The sequence below is a fragment of the Oryza brachyantha genome, chromosome 6 (assembly GCF_000231095.2).
Source record: "Oryza brachyantha chromosome 6, ObraRS2, whole genome shotgun sequence".
In the NCBI taxonomy this organism is placed as follows: domain Eukaryota; kingdom Viridiplantae; phylum Streptophyta; class Magnoliopsida; order Poales; family Poaceae; genus Oryza; species Oryza brachyantha.
This window is the reverse complement of record NC_023168.2, coordinates 581,594-597,931: the sequence shown is the minus strand read 5'-3', so window position 1 is coordinate 597,931 and position 16,338 is coordinate 581,594. Positions and strand designations below refer to the sequence as shown.

Genomic DNA, 16,338 nt, shown 5'->3' with positions numbered 1-16,338 from the left:
GAACCCTAAAAGGTTCAATTTTGCTTCTTTCCTCCCATGATTTTAGATGTATACGACCACTGGTAGCAGAAACCTGTCCCGTTCCCCCGATTCATTCTTATGTTCGTGCTCTGTAGTCTGTACTTTACTAACCAGAGCTCCCACAGTTCACAGTTTAGAGCGCTGCTTGTGTTCAAGCAGTCCAGCAAGGGCTATAAAGTTTATGGGGTTTTCTCTTTCTGTCAAATCTTTTGTTTGCATCTCACTGTCAAGTTCAGCCTAGCTCAGCGATGTTGAAGCCCTAAGCACGAACGTTTGAGCGAACAACAAGAGGATAAAGGAAATCAGTGTGTGTGTGCCACGTAATGGAAATTGAGTGAAAAGATCATCTGAGAGGCTCCCGAGTTTCAATGCTGACAGATAAACTGAAATGTTCTGGCATGACTTCTCTCCTGGATGCGGCAAATAAAAAAATGTGAGAGTGAAATTAATTTCGCAGAAAGTGTTATGAAGCGAATGCATCCCATCTCCAGGGAAGGTTAAAAATGACTAAAACGTGGGTAGGTTTGACATGCATTTGCTTCTTAATGGGGGATGGAATTGTATGGGTCTATCTTGTTTTAGTCTTAAAGCTTAACCAATTGTAAAACTGTGGATCTGCAACTGCAAGTAAGCATCACAGTTGTGGTTGTTAACAGTTAGATACCTCCTGTTTTTGCAAATAAATTGTTTACTAACCAGTTCTAGAGATGAGCCAGACAAATTCTTTTGTAATTGAAACAATACTGGTTAATCATTTGGAAAAATATTTATTTTATTTTTGTAGCTGTAGCAAGTAGCCGGAAACAATAACAGATTGTGTGTAGACCTAAAAGCATCACCTGAGGTTTGTTGTCTTGTGTTCAAATTTTCAACTGATCAATAACAGATTTGAACATTCGTCTTATTCAAAGATTTTGTGCAAATATACAAAAATGTAAGTTATAATTAGAATACATTTAGTAATAAATCCAATCACAACAAAATAAATGATAATTACATAAGTTTTGAATGGTTAAACATGTGACAAAAAAGTCAAAGACATCATCTATTAACAGACGAAGAGAGTACTTGGTAAGACATTTTGAATGTAGTCATGGCTTTGCTTTGCCTTGTGCAAATGATACTCTTCTAATAATTCCTCCTCATAAACTGTGACTTATTTTTTTTACCATGTAGTTTCTTCTCCCGTTGCAAGTAGAGCTTTATGATATTTCATCATTCACATCTCACATCTGTATTCTTTAAAGCTTTTCAGTCTTCTGCTGATAATAACTACTGTATACTTAATTTTGTAGTTTCCAATGGCTGCCAAGTACATCGCCGCTGGTATTGTTGGTTCCTTTGCCATCTCATATGCTTGTGACCATTTGATCGCTGAGAAGAAGATATTTGGAGGTATGGTATCTGATCTCAAGTACTAATTGTAGATCGACAGCACACTTAATGTACACCATAGGTAAGTTTGTAACTGGGTAAAGAATATGTGCAAAACGATCATCTTGATTCTTGATCAGGTACCACACCAAAGACTGTGTCCGACAAAGAATGGTGGCAAGCGACTGACAAGAAGTTTCAAGCCTGGCCTCGCACTGCTGGGCCACCAGTTGTCATGAACCCCATCAGTCGCCAGAATTTCATAGTCAAGGATCTTGAGTCCTAAGGTAACGCTAATAGTGTAATGCGCTGTTTTCGCCACTCAATCGAATGAGTGCCAATGTGATGCCTCGTTTCATCTTTCATTTAAGGTGCTGATGCTAAAGCTTCTTTGCTGGTTCAGATTGTGATGGTAGCATAAGATTGCACTGGAGTAAGATGGCAATGGCCGTGGCTACGAACTACCTATGTATGATGTACTCCCAAACCAGTACATGAGTACTGGATCTCAATAAAACAGTACCCTATGTCTAGTGCAGCCTGAACAGAACCTGAAGCATATCTGCTTTAGACATTGTCATCTTGGTGATTGTTCTTATGCAGTAACCTCTACTTTGTGCCTGTGCTATTGTCAGTGGATTGAATTATTGTCACACTGGAATATGTGCCTGGCCTATGGATGCAAAAGATTTGAGGCCACTTGTGTAAACTCCAGAATCCAGGTGTCCCCTCAAATCTCAATCTGAAGTTACTCCTACCAGGAGTTAGGTTGCAACAGCATCTAGCCGTTTTCGTGAGGCTTCTTCAGTCATGATGAAGCTGTGTTTTCTTGCACACGAAAGCAGCACAGCTAGCAGAAATTCACATTGCTAGTTTGATCAAGATTTGTGTGTGACACATTTGATACTACTGCCAGTAATTTTATAGATAAAAAAACAGTCTCTATCCAAGAGATTTGCACCCCTGTTTTTTTTTTCTCTAGGTCGTTTTCGCATCAGCATTCATCTATGTCAAGCTGGGAAATTTCTCGGCTTCGAATTGGGTTCAGTTGAAAGTTTTCACATAATGTTCCGGATGCGACCTGAAAAAACGACAGAATCATACTACAAGGTCATTGGGGACGTGTCAAATTGTTGGGGACACGCTCAAGAGTGTTCCGATGGGGCTAAATTTTTTAGTCCTACGTCTTTGGACACTTATTATATGTATTAAATATAGACTAATTATAAAACTAATTATAAAAATAAGAGCTAATTCACGTGAGAAATTTTTTAAGCCTGATTAATCCATAATTAGCATATGTTTACTGTAACATCACACAAGCTAATTATGGATTAAGTGGGCTTAATAGATCATCTCATAAATTAGTCCTAAATTATAAATAAGTTTTATTAATAATTTAAGTTTATTATTTATATAAGTATCTAAATCTTCGATGTGATAAGTTAGTTCCGACTTTCCATGTGGCTGTCTGAATCAACAAATGCATGTACAGATGATGTACGAAATATAATAATTAAATCGAAACTGGTACGGAAACACGTCCTTTGCATAGAACTTTATTATGTTCAGCCGCAAATCATATTAAAATTCAGGGTCACCGTCGGAGGTGGCACTCAATACTGGATTAACTTTTTTGACGGAGAGAAAGGAAAGCAAACCAATACGTTCCAATAGAACAAAACGACATATTGCAGTAATATTGAGACCATGCCCAAAAGAAAATGTTTTAGTATAAAAATTTGTCCTGTAAATAATATTATAACTGTTCTTATCTTTACTTATTGTTTTAACCTCCGAGCCTGTCTTTTCTCCTTGTCTTCTCTTCCTTCTCGAAAACACAATAGTTTTCTGATTTTATATTTAGTTTGGTTTTCACCAGCTAAAACTAGAAAGCAACAGAGTAAACTAATACTCCATACCTTCAATTTTTGTCATGTGTGATATTTAGACTTTTACCATCGATATTTAATAATTCTTTTTAGAGTAAAGTATATGGCCGGTCATTAAACTTGGTGCGGTATCATTTAGTCTATAAATTTAGAAAATGCATGTTTATATCTATGAACTTGTTTTAATGTACCATCCAGATTCATAAACTAATTTTAATGTAACATTCTGGATTAGTTATAGTTTTATGATTTATTATTATTGTGGTTATATGAAATACCAAGATAAAGTTCCAGACTTCCAGTCAAGTAACAGTGGAGTAGTTTTGAAGAAATAATTAAAGTTTTTCAAAAGTTCACTCAATAAAAAATGGAAGGAGTATTTCTCATCAGATTCTGTGATGTGATAGAATCGTAGCTAGGAGGGCGGTGCCATGCAGCAGCATTCCTTGGTCGGTCGGTCCTCGATCTCCTTCCCTGTGTTGCCACCGCGCTCCCCCTCCCGCGTGTCAACACGCCATTACTTGCATCCCTCATCGTCTACAATTGCATCTGCAGAGCATAGGGAGCAGTAAACTGGAGCAGCACTGCTCTGATCTGAGGATGAGCTCCAGTCACTCTGAGAACTCTCTGCTGCTCTGCGATCTGCTAGCTCTTGTTCCATGGCCGCACGAGCACTGGCCGCCGCCGCCGCCGCTCGCCGGATGGCTGGACACACCGGCGGCTCCCCTCTTCTTGCCTCCTCCAGGTGACTGTCTAACTGAAAGAATGGCACTTTGTTCGTGTGTTTCTGTGTTGCACCTTTTTGGTTCTTGGCTTCAGTGGACGGCAGCATCTCGACCTTTTTCATGTCTGTGATTTTCTCTCTGTTTTTTTTTTGTGCAACTCTGAATCGATGGTAAACAAATGCATCCTTTTTGCGTCGAACCCTGAATGAACCTTGCAGTAGTGTGGTACTGGTGAAGAAAGAAATGAGCCTAGCAAGTAAATTCCTTTTGGAGAAGCTTCTCTGACCCTCTTGACTTGACTGTTCATTTCCACCCAGATCTTGATCCTCCTAAGGTGTCCTGCTGTTATTACTCCATCTTTAAATCATTAGGCCGGTGTTTAATCCACTTCTTTTTTGTGTGTATGGTTGGCTGTTGATTGAGATGTCATATTGATTGCACCCTTAAATTGCATGGCCATCTTTTCACAGAACAAAAACTTTCATTTGCTGATGAAATGATTGTGGCAGGAGAGGAGGAGCTCAGTCCCTGAATCACTCAAGCAGCGCGCAAGCCCAGCTGGAGGAGCAGAAGAGCATCCACGACGGCGTCGCCGGGGAGCAGGTGGAGGCCGCGCTGAACCGCAAGAACGTGGAGGTGCTGCCGGACGAGATGGTGGACGCGCTGGAGGGCGGCCCGGAGGACGCCTGGGTGCCCGACCAGGAGACCGGCGTGTTCGCCCCCGCCGACGAGGCCGTCTCCTGCACCGAAAGCCTCAGCCACGGCGCGGCGGCCGGCGGCTCGTCGGTGCTGGACCAGTCCGTGTTCGTCCGCGAGGAGGACATGGAGGACGTCGAGAGGCCGGCCGTCGACATGGCCGCCGCCAATCGCAAGGCGAAATGAACAAGCCTAGCTCAGGCTTAGCCTGCAGTAGTAGCAGCAGCAATAACCAATAAAGCTAGTGAAAATTCATCTTTGATTCTCTCTTGTAATCTTGAGCAATCAGATGAAATCTCTTGTTATCTTCTGCAGTAATCAGATGAAGGTCATGTAGAGCTAGTAAATTTTTCATCTTTGATTCTCTCTTAGTATCTTGTAATCTTGAGGGGTCAGATGAAAAATCTTGTTATCTTCAGGAATCAGATGAAATCTAGTAAAAAAATTGCATCTTTGCATTCTGGTCTATCGGATGGAATTTGCTGGGATTGCTTTGAATTCGTGCACGACGCCGTCGATCTCGATGAGGCTGCAGCCGGGGACCTTGTCGATGTCGCTTCTTCTCATTTGCTTCCTCACTCGCACCGCCTCGCCGTGCCGGCCCTTGGACGCGTACGTGTTCGACATGAGCACGTAGTCGCCAGCGTCCGCGTCGGCGTCGGCCGTGCGCCGTCGCATCACCCGCTCGGCTCGGTCGACGTCGCCGTGCGCCCTGCATGCGGCGAGCAGCGAGCCCCAGATGAGAGGGTCCGGCTGCATCGGCATTGCCGCGACGAGCTCCTCTGCCTCGTCGAGCCTCCCGGCGCGGGCGAGCATGTCGACGACGCAGCCGTAGTGCTCGATGCGAGGTTTGGGCATGGCGTTGAATTGCTCGAGTCCCTCGTCGACGAGTCCGGCATGACAGCACGCGGTGAGGACGCCCAGGAGGGTCACCTCGTTCGGCGTCACGCCGGCTCGCCGCATGACGGCGAACAGCGACAGGGCCTTCTCGCCGCGGCCGTGGATTGCGAGCCCCAGGATCATGGATGTGTAGGTGTACACGTCTCGCCGCGACATGGCGTCGAACACCTCTGATGCCTGGTCGACCGCGCCGCACTTGGCGTACATGTCCAGCAGCGCGTTGCCGATGACGCCATCGGCGCTGTGGCCCAACCTCCCCATGTATGCGTGCAACCACCTCCCGGTGTCGAGCGCGCCGAGCTGAGCGCACGCGCCGAGGACGGCGACGAACGTCGCGTCGTCCGGGCGCACCGCCGCGGCCTGCATCTCCTGGAACAGCGCAAGCGCCTCGTCGAGCTCGCCGGCGCGGGCGGACGCGGAGATCATCGTGTTCCAGGAGACGACGTTCTTCTCAACGGGCATCCTCCTGAAGCACCGGTGCGCGGCCGCCATGTCGTCGCACTTGGCGTACATGTCGACCAGCGCGTTCCACGCCACGACGTCCATCGCGACCTTCCTGTCCGCGACGCGATGGTGCGCCTCCCTGCCCAGCGCGAGGTCCCCGATCTGCGCGCACGCGGAGAACGCCGCGGCGGCGGCGACGGCGTCGATGGACACGCCGCGGTCATCGGCCATGGCGAAGAACAGCGCCACGGCATCCTCCAAGAACCCGTGCCTCGCGTGGCTGGTCACCATGGCCGTGCAAGAAACGACGTCCCGACCAGCCGGGAACCCGTCGAAAAGGAGCGCCCGCGCGGAGGCGAGCTCGCCGCGAGCGAGGTAGAGCTCGACGAGCCCGTCGCGGACGGCGCGGCAGCGGTCGAGGCCGATCTTTGCCGCGTGGGCGTGCACCGCCGGCGCGGCCTCGCCGTGCTCGGTCGCCAAGGCCTTGATGAAGGCCCGAAGACCTCGCGCGTCGTGGGGTGCGCCGGACTCCACAGAGACGGCTCTGTTCATGTAGCCACCATGAGAGTGAGGCGGAGGTCTCCCGGGCTTGCTGCTGCGCGCCTGAGGAAGCTGCTGCTGCTGCTGCTGCGGCGGCGGCGGCAATGGATAAGGCGCCATGGCCGGTGGCGGAGACGAGTCCGGGTGGGTCAAAAAATCAAAACCGGAGTACTGACAGGTGGGGACAGAAGAAGAGTAGGAGACGTGGTCTTTGGAGTTCAGATGGGCTGGGCCGCGAATAACGGACGGCCTATACTCTCTTCGCTGCCGGAGACGTCGTCTTCTCCGGCGACGGTCTCCGGTTTTCTTTCCTCCAAAGGATCAAGCTGCAATGTATGGATCACATCCAAGAATCGTCGGTGCACACAGCTCATGCATAATAAACATGTTGAAGAAGAATCAAACTGAGCATACAAGTAATACGGCATAAAACCCAGGATGCAACAAGGTATCATGTTTCTTCTAGTTCTATGGAGATGAAGTTAGTTTCAGACATTCAGAGCACCACAAGTGCAACACTTCGCCTCCAGAAATTAACACAAGTAATAAAACGATTGTCGCAAGTCTTTCTAGCAAATGATAATTGAAACGGACATGGCAGTTCACAAAAAAAAAAAAAAAAAAAAAAAAAAAAAAAAAAAAAAACCATAACCATCCTGCAAGGTGCAAGCCATCCCTTGCAGTTACAGTCTAGTTGACTACTATCAGTAATTCAGATACCACCATGACCATGGACAGCTTCTTGAGTGCAAGGTTGCAAAAAACCCAGCTGCTTTGTAGTACTTGAGGAGAATTCAAAGTTTTGGCATCAATAATCGCAAGACAGAATAATTGTGGGCGTCACCCAGCTGGGCAGAAACCCTGTGGAGGTGCCTTGGCATGGTGCAAAAGAGGTCGCTGAGTATTCATCATTACCAACTCCTCCCCATCTCTGTGGGTTCTTGCAAGACAGCGGTGGCCGTGGCTGGTAAGACTTTTTCTCATCGAAGAAGAAAGCCCATTCCTTCATCTTCTCCTCTTTCATCTTCACCCACATTGCAGGTTCAGATGACAGGTCAAGGCGAAAGGTTTCGCCGGTGGAGCGGGTAAGCATGAGAAGCATGTCATCACACACCACCAACCATGGCTCCCAGATTTCAGGATCGGCCATCACCTCGCTCCAAACAACCTGTAGTATTTCCATGATGAGCTGGGGTTCCAAGCGAATGGTGTAAAGCAGCGGATATTCGAGGGCAAACAGCTGGCCTTTGAAGGACACAAAGTGCTCAAGAGATGAAGATATGTCTTTGCAAGGGTACTCTGACCAATAGTTGCTTCCGACTCGCCATGCGAACATGGAGGAAATGCTGCTAACAAGGAGGTGTGAATCAGGACAATCAAAGGGAGCTGTGAGGGCACGACAGTTGAGAAAACCAGAAAATGGGCAGGGTGGAGGTGAAACACTAATGCCAGTGAACGCATTGACGATGGCAAAGGAAGTAGCATTGAATAGACTTTTGGAGAAGATGGCATGACCATAGGAACAACATTCAAACCCCATCACCCGCAGAAAACCTGGCGGAGTTACGCGGTGTAAGCAGATGGTTGACTTAGCTGGATCAAAGAGCTCCCATACTTCTGGATAATTGTCAGAGGATGAACAACTTCGGATGGCGAGAGGACGGAAGAGGGTGGTGCTTAAAATAGATTTTGCAGACCTGAAGGCGGCATGCCAACTGGGGCAGGTGGCAATGAAGGCAACAAGGTCACTTGCTGAACTCAACAGAGGAAGGACAGAATGCAATAGGTCATCTGGGAGGTCTGCCCATCCTTGCAGTACAGGCATGGGAATGGGTGTCTTAGAGGTCTTTCTCTTGCAGGTGTTTTCCATGATAGCAGACCCTGGAAATCAATTATGAATTCAACGTGAGAAATTAGAACAAGAAATTTGGGATTAAAAAACAAGAAAAATAGATAACTATTCCCTGGGGGACCCGAAAAAATGAGTATTAGAATTCCAATCCTCTAGTTTTACGAATATGACATATAATGGATTACAGTGGTGCATCACAATTTTGCAATGCTATGAATGCAGTATGTAGTTACAAAATTGGATGATTGAATTCATTCACATTCCAAACAACATTGAAGAGAATGGATAGTTAATGATTTATTTTATTCTATAATATGTATGAATTTAGTATTCACACTTTGCAGGTGTGTTATATTGGTAGCACTACATCTAACTTGTTTATATCGTTCATAACTTAAAATAATACACACAACATATAAGACACTGAAAGTAATAAGAATCTGTCTTTTATTAAGTAAATCATGTGTTGTAGCCATCATTCTCCTACTAAAGAAATATAGGGTACCCTTCTCTTTTGCTGGATCCTCAACTACAATAACTGCCCATCGCTTTATTTCCAATCATACAAAAAAAATCATATTTGATAGGATGTTCTAACGGCCTAAAACATTGGTTACTTGTAGTGAAAAATAACTTAATCCATAATATATTTTGTAATGCCTTCTTTGAACGTTTTATTAAAAGAAAACTATCAGTAGCATTTAATGTTGTCAATATAAATTTGGTAGCATGTATCCAAAGAACACACTTTCAGTTGAGAGGTATTAACTGCTAAAAAATATGCCATGTGTATTTTCAATATTTCTCAAAAAAAAAAATCTTATTTGGCACCTATCTATTACAATATAAAGATTGCTTTGGAAAAAGTCACTATGCTCGCTCTGGAGGCTAGAAATTACCATAATAATCTGATAAAAAGAAAAAAGATATTAACCATTAGATTATGGTGGATCTAGATTATAACGGTATAGATAGATCGATATAGTTGTATATAAAATACAATTATGTCTACAGAATTAGAAGTTATATATGAAATCTAGACCTATAGAAATAAAATATAAGGGTAGTATATAAGATCCAAACCTTATAGAAATAGAAGTTATATATGAAATCCACACATATCGAAATAGAATATAAGAGTTGTATATAAAATCCAAACCTTGTAGAAATAGAAGTTAAGAGTTGTATAAAATCCAAATATATTTCTACATACAGTGGTATCTATAAAATAAAATTTCAGATTTGTATATTAAATCTAACTCAACATGAATTATCTAGATCTGTGCAAAACTATGGGGGGCAATCCCCTAGTTTGATTAATAAAAAAATAATGAAAAAAAATCAAATACCTGCTACCTTGTTGACAGTCGAAAACTATTCCACCACTACACCGAGTCAGAATAGGTTTCCAAGACTTATGATGGTGTACGCATGGTCCTCTGGCATTCCGCCATCCTCCAAGCTTTGAACATAGATTGTAGAGGAGTTAGCAGACAGAGTAATGCATATAAACAATGAGACAACACAAAGAAAGTATGCAGGAAGTGAAGTTTACCGATGAATGAAGATGATAATGATAGCAAGGACAACAAAGAGCAAAAATGGCCGTTGCCGATATCAATGAGGATGCATGGAAGGTCTGCAATGGTTAGGATTAGCGAGCAGGGAAGATGAAGCGACAGCGGGTGACGGCGGAATTGGCCAACGATTAGGGTTTGGGAGGAACGAGGAGAGGGGATCGAGTGGGTTTTATACGGTAATTGTGTATCCAATTAAGGGGGAAATGACATGCCTATTTTATCTAATGGTTACAGGTGGTTTCCATTTTTTTTCATGCTAAAAAGATAAGATGCGTATGCCCCTCCCTGTAACCAGTTCACACACACACTGTTTAGACAATTGGGCCCTTTTCATTACTTTGGTAATATCCCAGGGGTTTGCAATTTTGGCTCTGAATTTTCAAAAATCTTGAAATTTTGTGTTTACCGGCAGGTAACTGTAGGAGGTTCTTCTTGTCAGATTTTTTATTTTTCTGAATGCATAGACATATTCAGATTTAGCAAAATTTCTTCAACTTGCATTCCCAATTTCTGATATTTCGGTCCCTGGAGGTAGGTTTAAGTATTCTGAAATAGTGAACCATGGTATACCCTTGCTTATGTTGTGTGTATAATTTCTTTAAACCTGTGCAATTAACTAAACTATTTTATGTTCTTACACTAACCAATTAATTTAATCTCCTGTATGATCTGTTTTAATATTGTCCATCTTGAGATTATTTTTATCAAGCCTTGTAGGACCACAATACTGTCATATGGGTTTCTAGGGCCAGTAGAGCTATCCTTGCTGGTTCTAGTGCACAGGGACAGCATAATGTTAGATTCACGACTTTGTGTAAATCAAGTTTTTAGGACATGCAAATAAAAATAGGTTCAGTTTAGTTTCAAAGATTTCTGAACCAGCACAGTTACAACAGGTCAACTACTGGTTTCTATCTGTTAAGAACTTATAGGCAGCAGAATCAGAGCCTAAATGGGAAACTTTTTGTCTACCTTACTATTTAGGAATTGAACATACTAGCATATGAAAATCCAAGCAAAGCATGGTCAATTCGGTCAAGTTCTGTTGGCACTTTTGAACGCACTAATATCCAGCAAGGCGGTATAGTTGAAGAGCTTTTCACAACTAAAATGCAGCTGATCCACAAACATACTGTAAACAACTCAACTGGATATACATACACCTTTTCACCTAGGATGCAAGCACATATTATTCGGAAAGAAGAGTCTAAACAATGTTTCTTTTATTATGGAGATAAAACAAGGTTAAAACTTCAGAGAGTAACAGCCATGCTGTTCGGAAATCCAGAGCGCAAAAAGATTAGTACAATTCTTGAAATTCTCATGCACATGGCCTAGTTCTAAAGTGGCTATGGATGATTGATGAAACTGAGTTTAGAACAAATATTCAAGGGCACAAACAAATAAGTTGATTCAAAAATTTTCCTAAGAAATGCTGACAAAGTTAAAATGATATTGTTTCGGAGCTTGACAGGCTTGCCTGCGATAATCTATCATCCGTTGGCCTAAGAGAAATGCTGATGAGGAAAGTTTGTACAAAAATGGTATTGTTTCAGAGTTTAACAGGCTTGCCTGCGATAACCTATCATCCATTGGCTTAAAAGAAATGCTGATGAAGAAAGTTTTTACAAAAATGGCATTGTTTCGGAGTTTGACAGGCTTGCCTGCGATAACCTATCATCCATTGGCTTAAAAGAAATGCTGATGAAGAAAGTTTTTACAAAAATGTGTTGTTTCGGAGTTTGACAGGCTTGCCTGCGATAATCTATCATCCGTTGGCTTAAAAGAAATTCTGGTGAAGAAAGTTTTTACAAAAATGGTATTGTTCCGGAGCTTGACAGGCTTGCCTACCATAATCTATCATCAGTTGGTCCCAAAAAAAAGGAATCCATGCAGTTGAACAAAAACAAATAAAATCCTGCAAGCCATCCCGTACAGTGAGTCAAAACAGTTGTAGCTAACCTGTCAGGGTACTACCATAGATTTGGATTCTTACATTCGAAACTGCAAAGTGCTGGAATGCTGCTTCCTAGTTAAGGAGAAAATCCATGGAGCAGAATATCAGTAACGCAAACAGGACAGTGGCAATTGGTGTTCATCATCACAGATTCACAGCATTCGCTAATTTAATCGCGGGTTCGTGCATATTGCAGAAGAGTATTGAGTTGGGATAATACCTCCTCTTTGAACAAGAAGAAGAAGAAGGCACATTTCTCCAGTTTTGGATTCCTTCTCCACCTTCCCCCACTTTGGATTTTGGAGGCTCAGCTGACAAAGAACCGCAGAAGGATTCCCCCGAGACTCCGGAGAACACGGCGGCGGCGGCGACCCCCACGCATGGCGAGGAAAGAACATGGCTGACGCATCCAAGAACTGGTGGTGGCCGGTGGATTGACAGGTGAGGCCGGAGGTTGGGTTGACCTTAGTTGCAGAAGCGGATGGAGGTGCCACATGGCTGCACCTGCACGTCGCTGAGGATGGCTCGCCGGTCGCCGCCGCCGCCGCCGGTGAACTCGCGGGCTTATATTCCGTCCCGGCCCAGAGAAAATGGCCGTCAGGCCCACCTAAATGACCTGCACACTGTAGCTCGAATCACATATATGGGCTGCAGGATGCTGGATGCAGCATCATAAGAAGGGCTGGGGCAAATTTTGATCCTATTTTAAACTCTAACTACAATTTGTTTTCTGTTTTTCTTAACTTTGCTTATTTAATCCTGATTTTTGAAAATAAAACTATCACTTGACCCTGTTATGTGAATTCATATCAACGGTATTAAAATTAAAGCCACAACGTCACTTGTGCTCTTGCCTATTTGTATCCTACTTAAGATTTTGTGTATTTAACAAATTTGACAAAATTTTGATTGAACCTTAATAAATTTAGTATAAATCTTGGCGAAAAAAAAACTTTGAAAAGATATGGTCAAATAAGTAAGGGTATAACTAGAATTTTGGCCTTAAGTTTAACACTTTTAAGTTGACTTCACGAAATATGGTCTAGCGATAACTTTTTCTTTGAATAGCATCGGCAAATGAGCAAAGTTGACGAAACGAGATCAAATTAGTATTTAGACTTCAAAACAGGGTCAAAAACACAATTATTCCAAAAGGTCTGTATCATTCCTAATTCAAGAATGGCTTATACATTGAATACGAGGATAATCTCTGAACTCTTCTGTCTGTGTTTGCCTTTTCTTCTTCAAAATTCAGAACAATACAGCGATGATCAATCGAGCTTCCGAAATCTCAACACGAAGAATTTGAGGAGGCCACCGGCGACGCCGATGGAGTAGGTGTGGAGTTGCTAGAAGCGGACGGAGGCGCCCCACGTGTGGGCGTCCCGGAGCGTGGACGCCAGCCAGTCGAGGCCGCCGTGGAGGCCGTCGCCGGTGAGCGCGCAGGCTCCCTGCGCGTGCCACCTCCGGTTCTTGAGCTCGTACAGCCCCAGCCGCTGGCACACCTCCGACGAACTCATCGCCCCTTTCTGCACCATGGATGCACATCGTCAAGTAATCGTCATACATCAAGTTAATTGTTTGGTTTGATCCCATCTTTTGACTTTTGCTTATGTTTATAAGCTAAAATTTGAATTTTCAACTTTAAACTTAGAGTTGATTTAGGATTATTTTCGCTGAAGTTTATTTTACGGTCTTGATTTTTTAGATTGCTATAAACATGTATAAAATGTCTTATTTACAAATTATTTTTCATTTACATTTTAACTTTTTCATTTAGAAACCTAAAAGATGACTCCTTTAGATTACCAGGTCCTGCTTGTTGGCGAGGACGAGGATGACGCTGTTGAGCATGAGAGGGTCGCTGATGATGCCCTGGAACTCCTCCTTGGCTACTCCCATCCTTTCCCTGTCCATCGAATCAACCACGTAGATCTGACGGCAGTCATGCACGCAGGTTCAGTTCAGCTTTGTACCCAACATTCAGTTCAGATTTTCAGATAAAGCAGCAACGAACGAGAAACCATTCAGTAGTTATTACCAGGGCGTCGGCGTTGCTGAAGTATTGCCTCCATAGATGGCGCAGCTTGTCCTGCCCTCCCACGTCCCACACCGTGAACGCCACGTTCTTGTACTCCACCTTCTCCACATTGAACCCTGTTCATCGATGAACAATTCAGCAATGGGTCATGGCCAAGAAATGGCTATGAACATGATGTATTTAGAGCTACCGATTGTGGGTATGGACGAGAGAACTTCGCCGATGTGCAGCCTGTACAGTATCGTCGTCTTCCCAGCAGCGTCCAGCCCAAGCATCAGAACCTGATTCAATTATGCCGCCATTAGAGATGGAAATTGGAAAGGATGAATGGTTGCAGATGCAGCTCGAGATTCAGCAAGCGCATACATACCTTCATCTCCTTTGTGCAGAAGCTGTCGAACAGCTTCCTCAGAGACTGCCCCATGCCTGCTGCATATATGATCTATTCGTATGATCTCTTGCTGTTCTTCTTGCTAAATGCTAATTAATGTCTTATTTTTTCTGGTCTTGAATCTTGAATCTCGATCTGTTTCTTCTTGCTGTTCTGATTCAGGCTGCCTTTTTTATTTATCGCCTGAGAAGAGAGAGTAGTGCTCATCATGCCGTTCGCGTTGCAGGTTTGACTTGCACCTACCACCGATCCAACAGAATAACACTTGTGATTGTTTGCTGGGATGCTGGTCGATCGATCTGGAGAGACGATGGAATCATGACCAGACGGGCACAACGGACAGTGTTGAACTGAATTTATGTATTGCTGGACTATACAACATTAATTCCAACGTAACCAGTTGTAGAAAAAGATAAAAGCATTTTTGTAGCTGTAGATTTTTAAGCAGATTTCGTTTGCGAAATGGCACCGTGTGTGATTAATAACATAATTATTATACAAACACTTAATCCAATAAGCAAATGGGTCGTTGTAGTATAGTGGTGAGTATTCCCGCCTGTCACGCGGGTGACCCGGGTTCGATCCCCGGCAACGGCGAATTTTTTTTTATTTTTGGGCCGGCCCATTTAGCTGCTTAGGTTGAGCGAAAAGGCCTCGGCCCGGCCCAAAGGGGAAAAGCCCGCGACAAAGCGTTTGCTCGTCGCTTGCTCTGCTTCTAGACAGTTCCACAACGGTCGAGGTTGCTCTCCTCCGCTTTGCTTTCCTTCTGCACCCTGCAAAACTGCCCTATTCACTTTGGTGCCCCGGAGGCCCATATGCTTTTTTGATTTTTCTTCTCTCCTTTTTCTTTTTTGAATTGGCTGCTTTCTGTTACAAATATAGGACTTTTTCTTTTTATAGGACTTCATCTGCTTGCTTTTGTTGTCCACCCGCTTTTTTCACACCTGCAAGCCACACCTCCTCCTTGCTATTCTTCTGGTTGATACCTTTTCTACCTGTCGATGTCTCTGGTGGTGAACTGTCTATTCGGTTTATCGCCGTCCTCCTACTTACCGTACAGTTAGTGGTCATAGCCCCTGCTTGATGTCCTCATGTGTCGCCAAAGCTACGTAGGAGAGGGAAAGGTACCAGGGCTATTGAGGATATGGGGTAGCACGAGTGCATGATGCAAGATATCAGGAGGGATAGACTATTCTCTAATGGGTGGCTATATACATCCTCTGCCACGGACTAACCACATCAAAACAACACAACTATCATATCCTATCCACCCGTATCCCTTGAATAGAAAATGACCTTAATAGCCTTGCATAATTTATCATGGAACATATATAATTTCCTACCATATCAAACTGAAACCAACCATTTTAAAAAGTGTATCCAACCGTCAAGTGTACCTTATAAACTACTACATGCATTACATAATACAATACTTTTGGTATTTGCTAGATTTGTATGGATATTAATTAATATTAATGTATATGTATAAACAATATATATTGATTATGGGTTTATGACCATATTCTCCACAGGTCCCTCTTACATATTCTTTCTCTAATATTAGATTAGAGGAAAAGGATATATTCACGATTCTGGGTGGTTTCATTATGTGGCAGCTCATAATAATATATATTAGGGATAATTACAAATTTGCCACTGATTTAAAATATTATTGTAAATCCTTCATTAGAAAATTATAAAAAATGTCACTAGAACTATCATTCGAGTGACATCCATACAATTTAAAAAAAAACGAGTGATAAATTTACAAATGCCGCTATATATTAATATAAGATAAATCTAAATATAGCTAAAACATCCTAAAATACGAAAAGGGTGGAGTTAGACATTGAGCATGAGTTTTATCTAAATTGGTTGATGATGTTTTATCTAAATTCATGTTTATTCAGGGGGGTTAAGCTAAA

General features: G+C 43.2%; 4 protein-coding genes and 1 non-coding gene across 8 annotated transcripts; 2 read left to right on the top strand and 3 right to left on the bottom strand.

Moving 5' to 3' along the window:
- The first annotated feature begins 3,710 nt into the window (after window positions 1–3,710).
- Window positions 3,711–4,917, top strand: LOC102719968. Its single transcript, XM_015838383.2, has 2 exons — window positions 3,711–4,032; window positions 4,522–4,917. Exons 1-2 carry the CDS (start codon window positions 3,947–3,949, stop codon window positions 4,892–4,894), a joined length of 459 nt encoding a protein of 152 aa, XP_015693869.2. The 5' UTR covers window positions 3,711–3,946; the 3' UTR covers window positions 4,895–4,917.
- Window positions 4,918–5,173: 256 nt separating this feature from the next.
- On the bottom strand, window positions 5,174–6,712 carry LOC102719685 (pentatricopeptide repeat-containing protein At1g08070, chloroplastic-like). Its single transcript, XM_006656502.3, has one exon. The coding sequence runs from the start codon at window positions 6,710–6,712 to the stop codon at window positions 5,174–5,176; it is 1,539 nt and encodes a 512-aa protein (XP_006656565.2).
- A 543-nt stretch (window positions 6,713–7,255) lies between these two features.
- LOC102706201 lies at window positions 7,256–12,536 on the bottom strand. Of its 3 annotated transcripts, none has more exons than XM_040525259.1 (3): window positions 12,202–12,536; window positions 9,794–9,906; window positions 7,256–8,473 (listed from the first exon to the last, which is right to left on the bottom strand). In XM_040525259.1, the coding sequence occupies exon 3, from the start codon at window positions 8,460–8,462 to the stop codon at window positions 7,401–7,403; it is 1,062 nt and encodes a 353-aa protein (XP_040381193.1). In that variant the 5' UTR covers window positions 8,463–8,473; window positions 9,794–9,906; window positions 12,202–12,536; the 3' UTR covers window positions 7,256–7,400. The 3 variants fall into 3 exon arrangements, with proteins under 3 accessions (XP_040381193.1, XP_006655718.1, XP_006655717.1); XM_006655655.3 differs by having other exon boundaries at window positions 9,801–9,906; XM_006655654.3 differs by lacking the exon at window positions 12,202–12,536 and having other exon boundaries at window positions 9,794–9,954.
- A 536-nt stretch (window positions 12,537–13,072) lies between these two features.
- On the bottom strand, window positions 13,073–14,639 carry LOC102705918 (ADP-ribosylation factor-like). 2 transcript variants are annotated; one of them, XM_015838406.2, is made up of 5 exons: window positions 14,393–14,639; window positions 14,213–14,303; window positions 14,023–14,138; window positions 13,791–13,890; window positions 13,073–13,510 (listed from the first exon to the last, which is right to left on the bottom strand). In XM_015838406.2, the coding sequence occupies exons 1-5, from the start codon at window positions 14,444–14,446 to the stop codon at window positions 13,233–13,235; spliced, it is 639 nt and encodes a 212-aa protein (XP_015693892.1). In that variant the 5' UTR covers window positions 14,447–14,639; the 3' UTR covers window positions 13,073–13,232. The 2 variants fall into 2 exon arrangements, with proteins under 2 accessions (XP_015693892.1, XP_006655716.1); XM_006655653.3 differs by having other exon boundaries at window positions 13,249–13,510; window positions 13,791–13,916; window positions 14,393–14,622.
- A 299-nt stretch (window positions 14,640–14,938) lies between these two features.
- TRNAD-GUC lies at window positions 14,939–15,010 on the top strand. Its single transcript has one exon. It is a non-coding gene; the product is annotated as a tRNA-Asp (tRNA).
- Window positions 15,011–16,338: the final 1,328 nt, after the last annotated feature.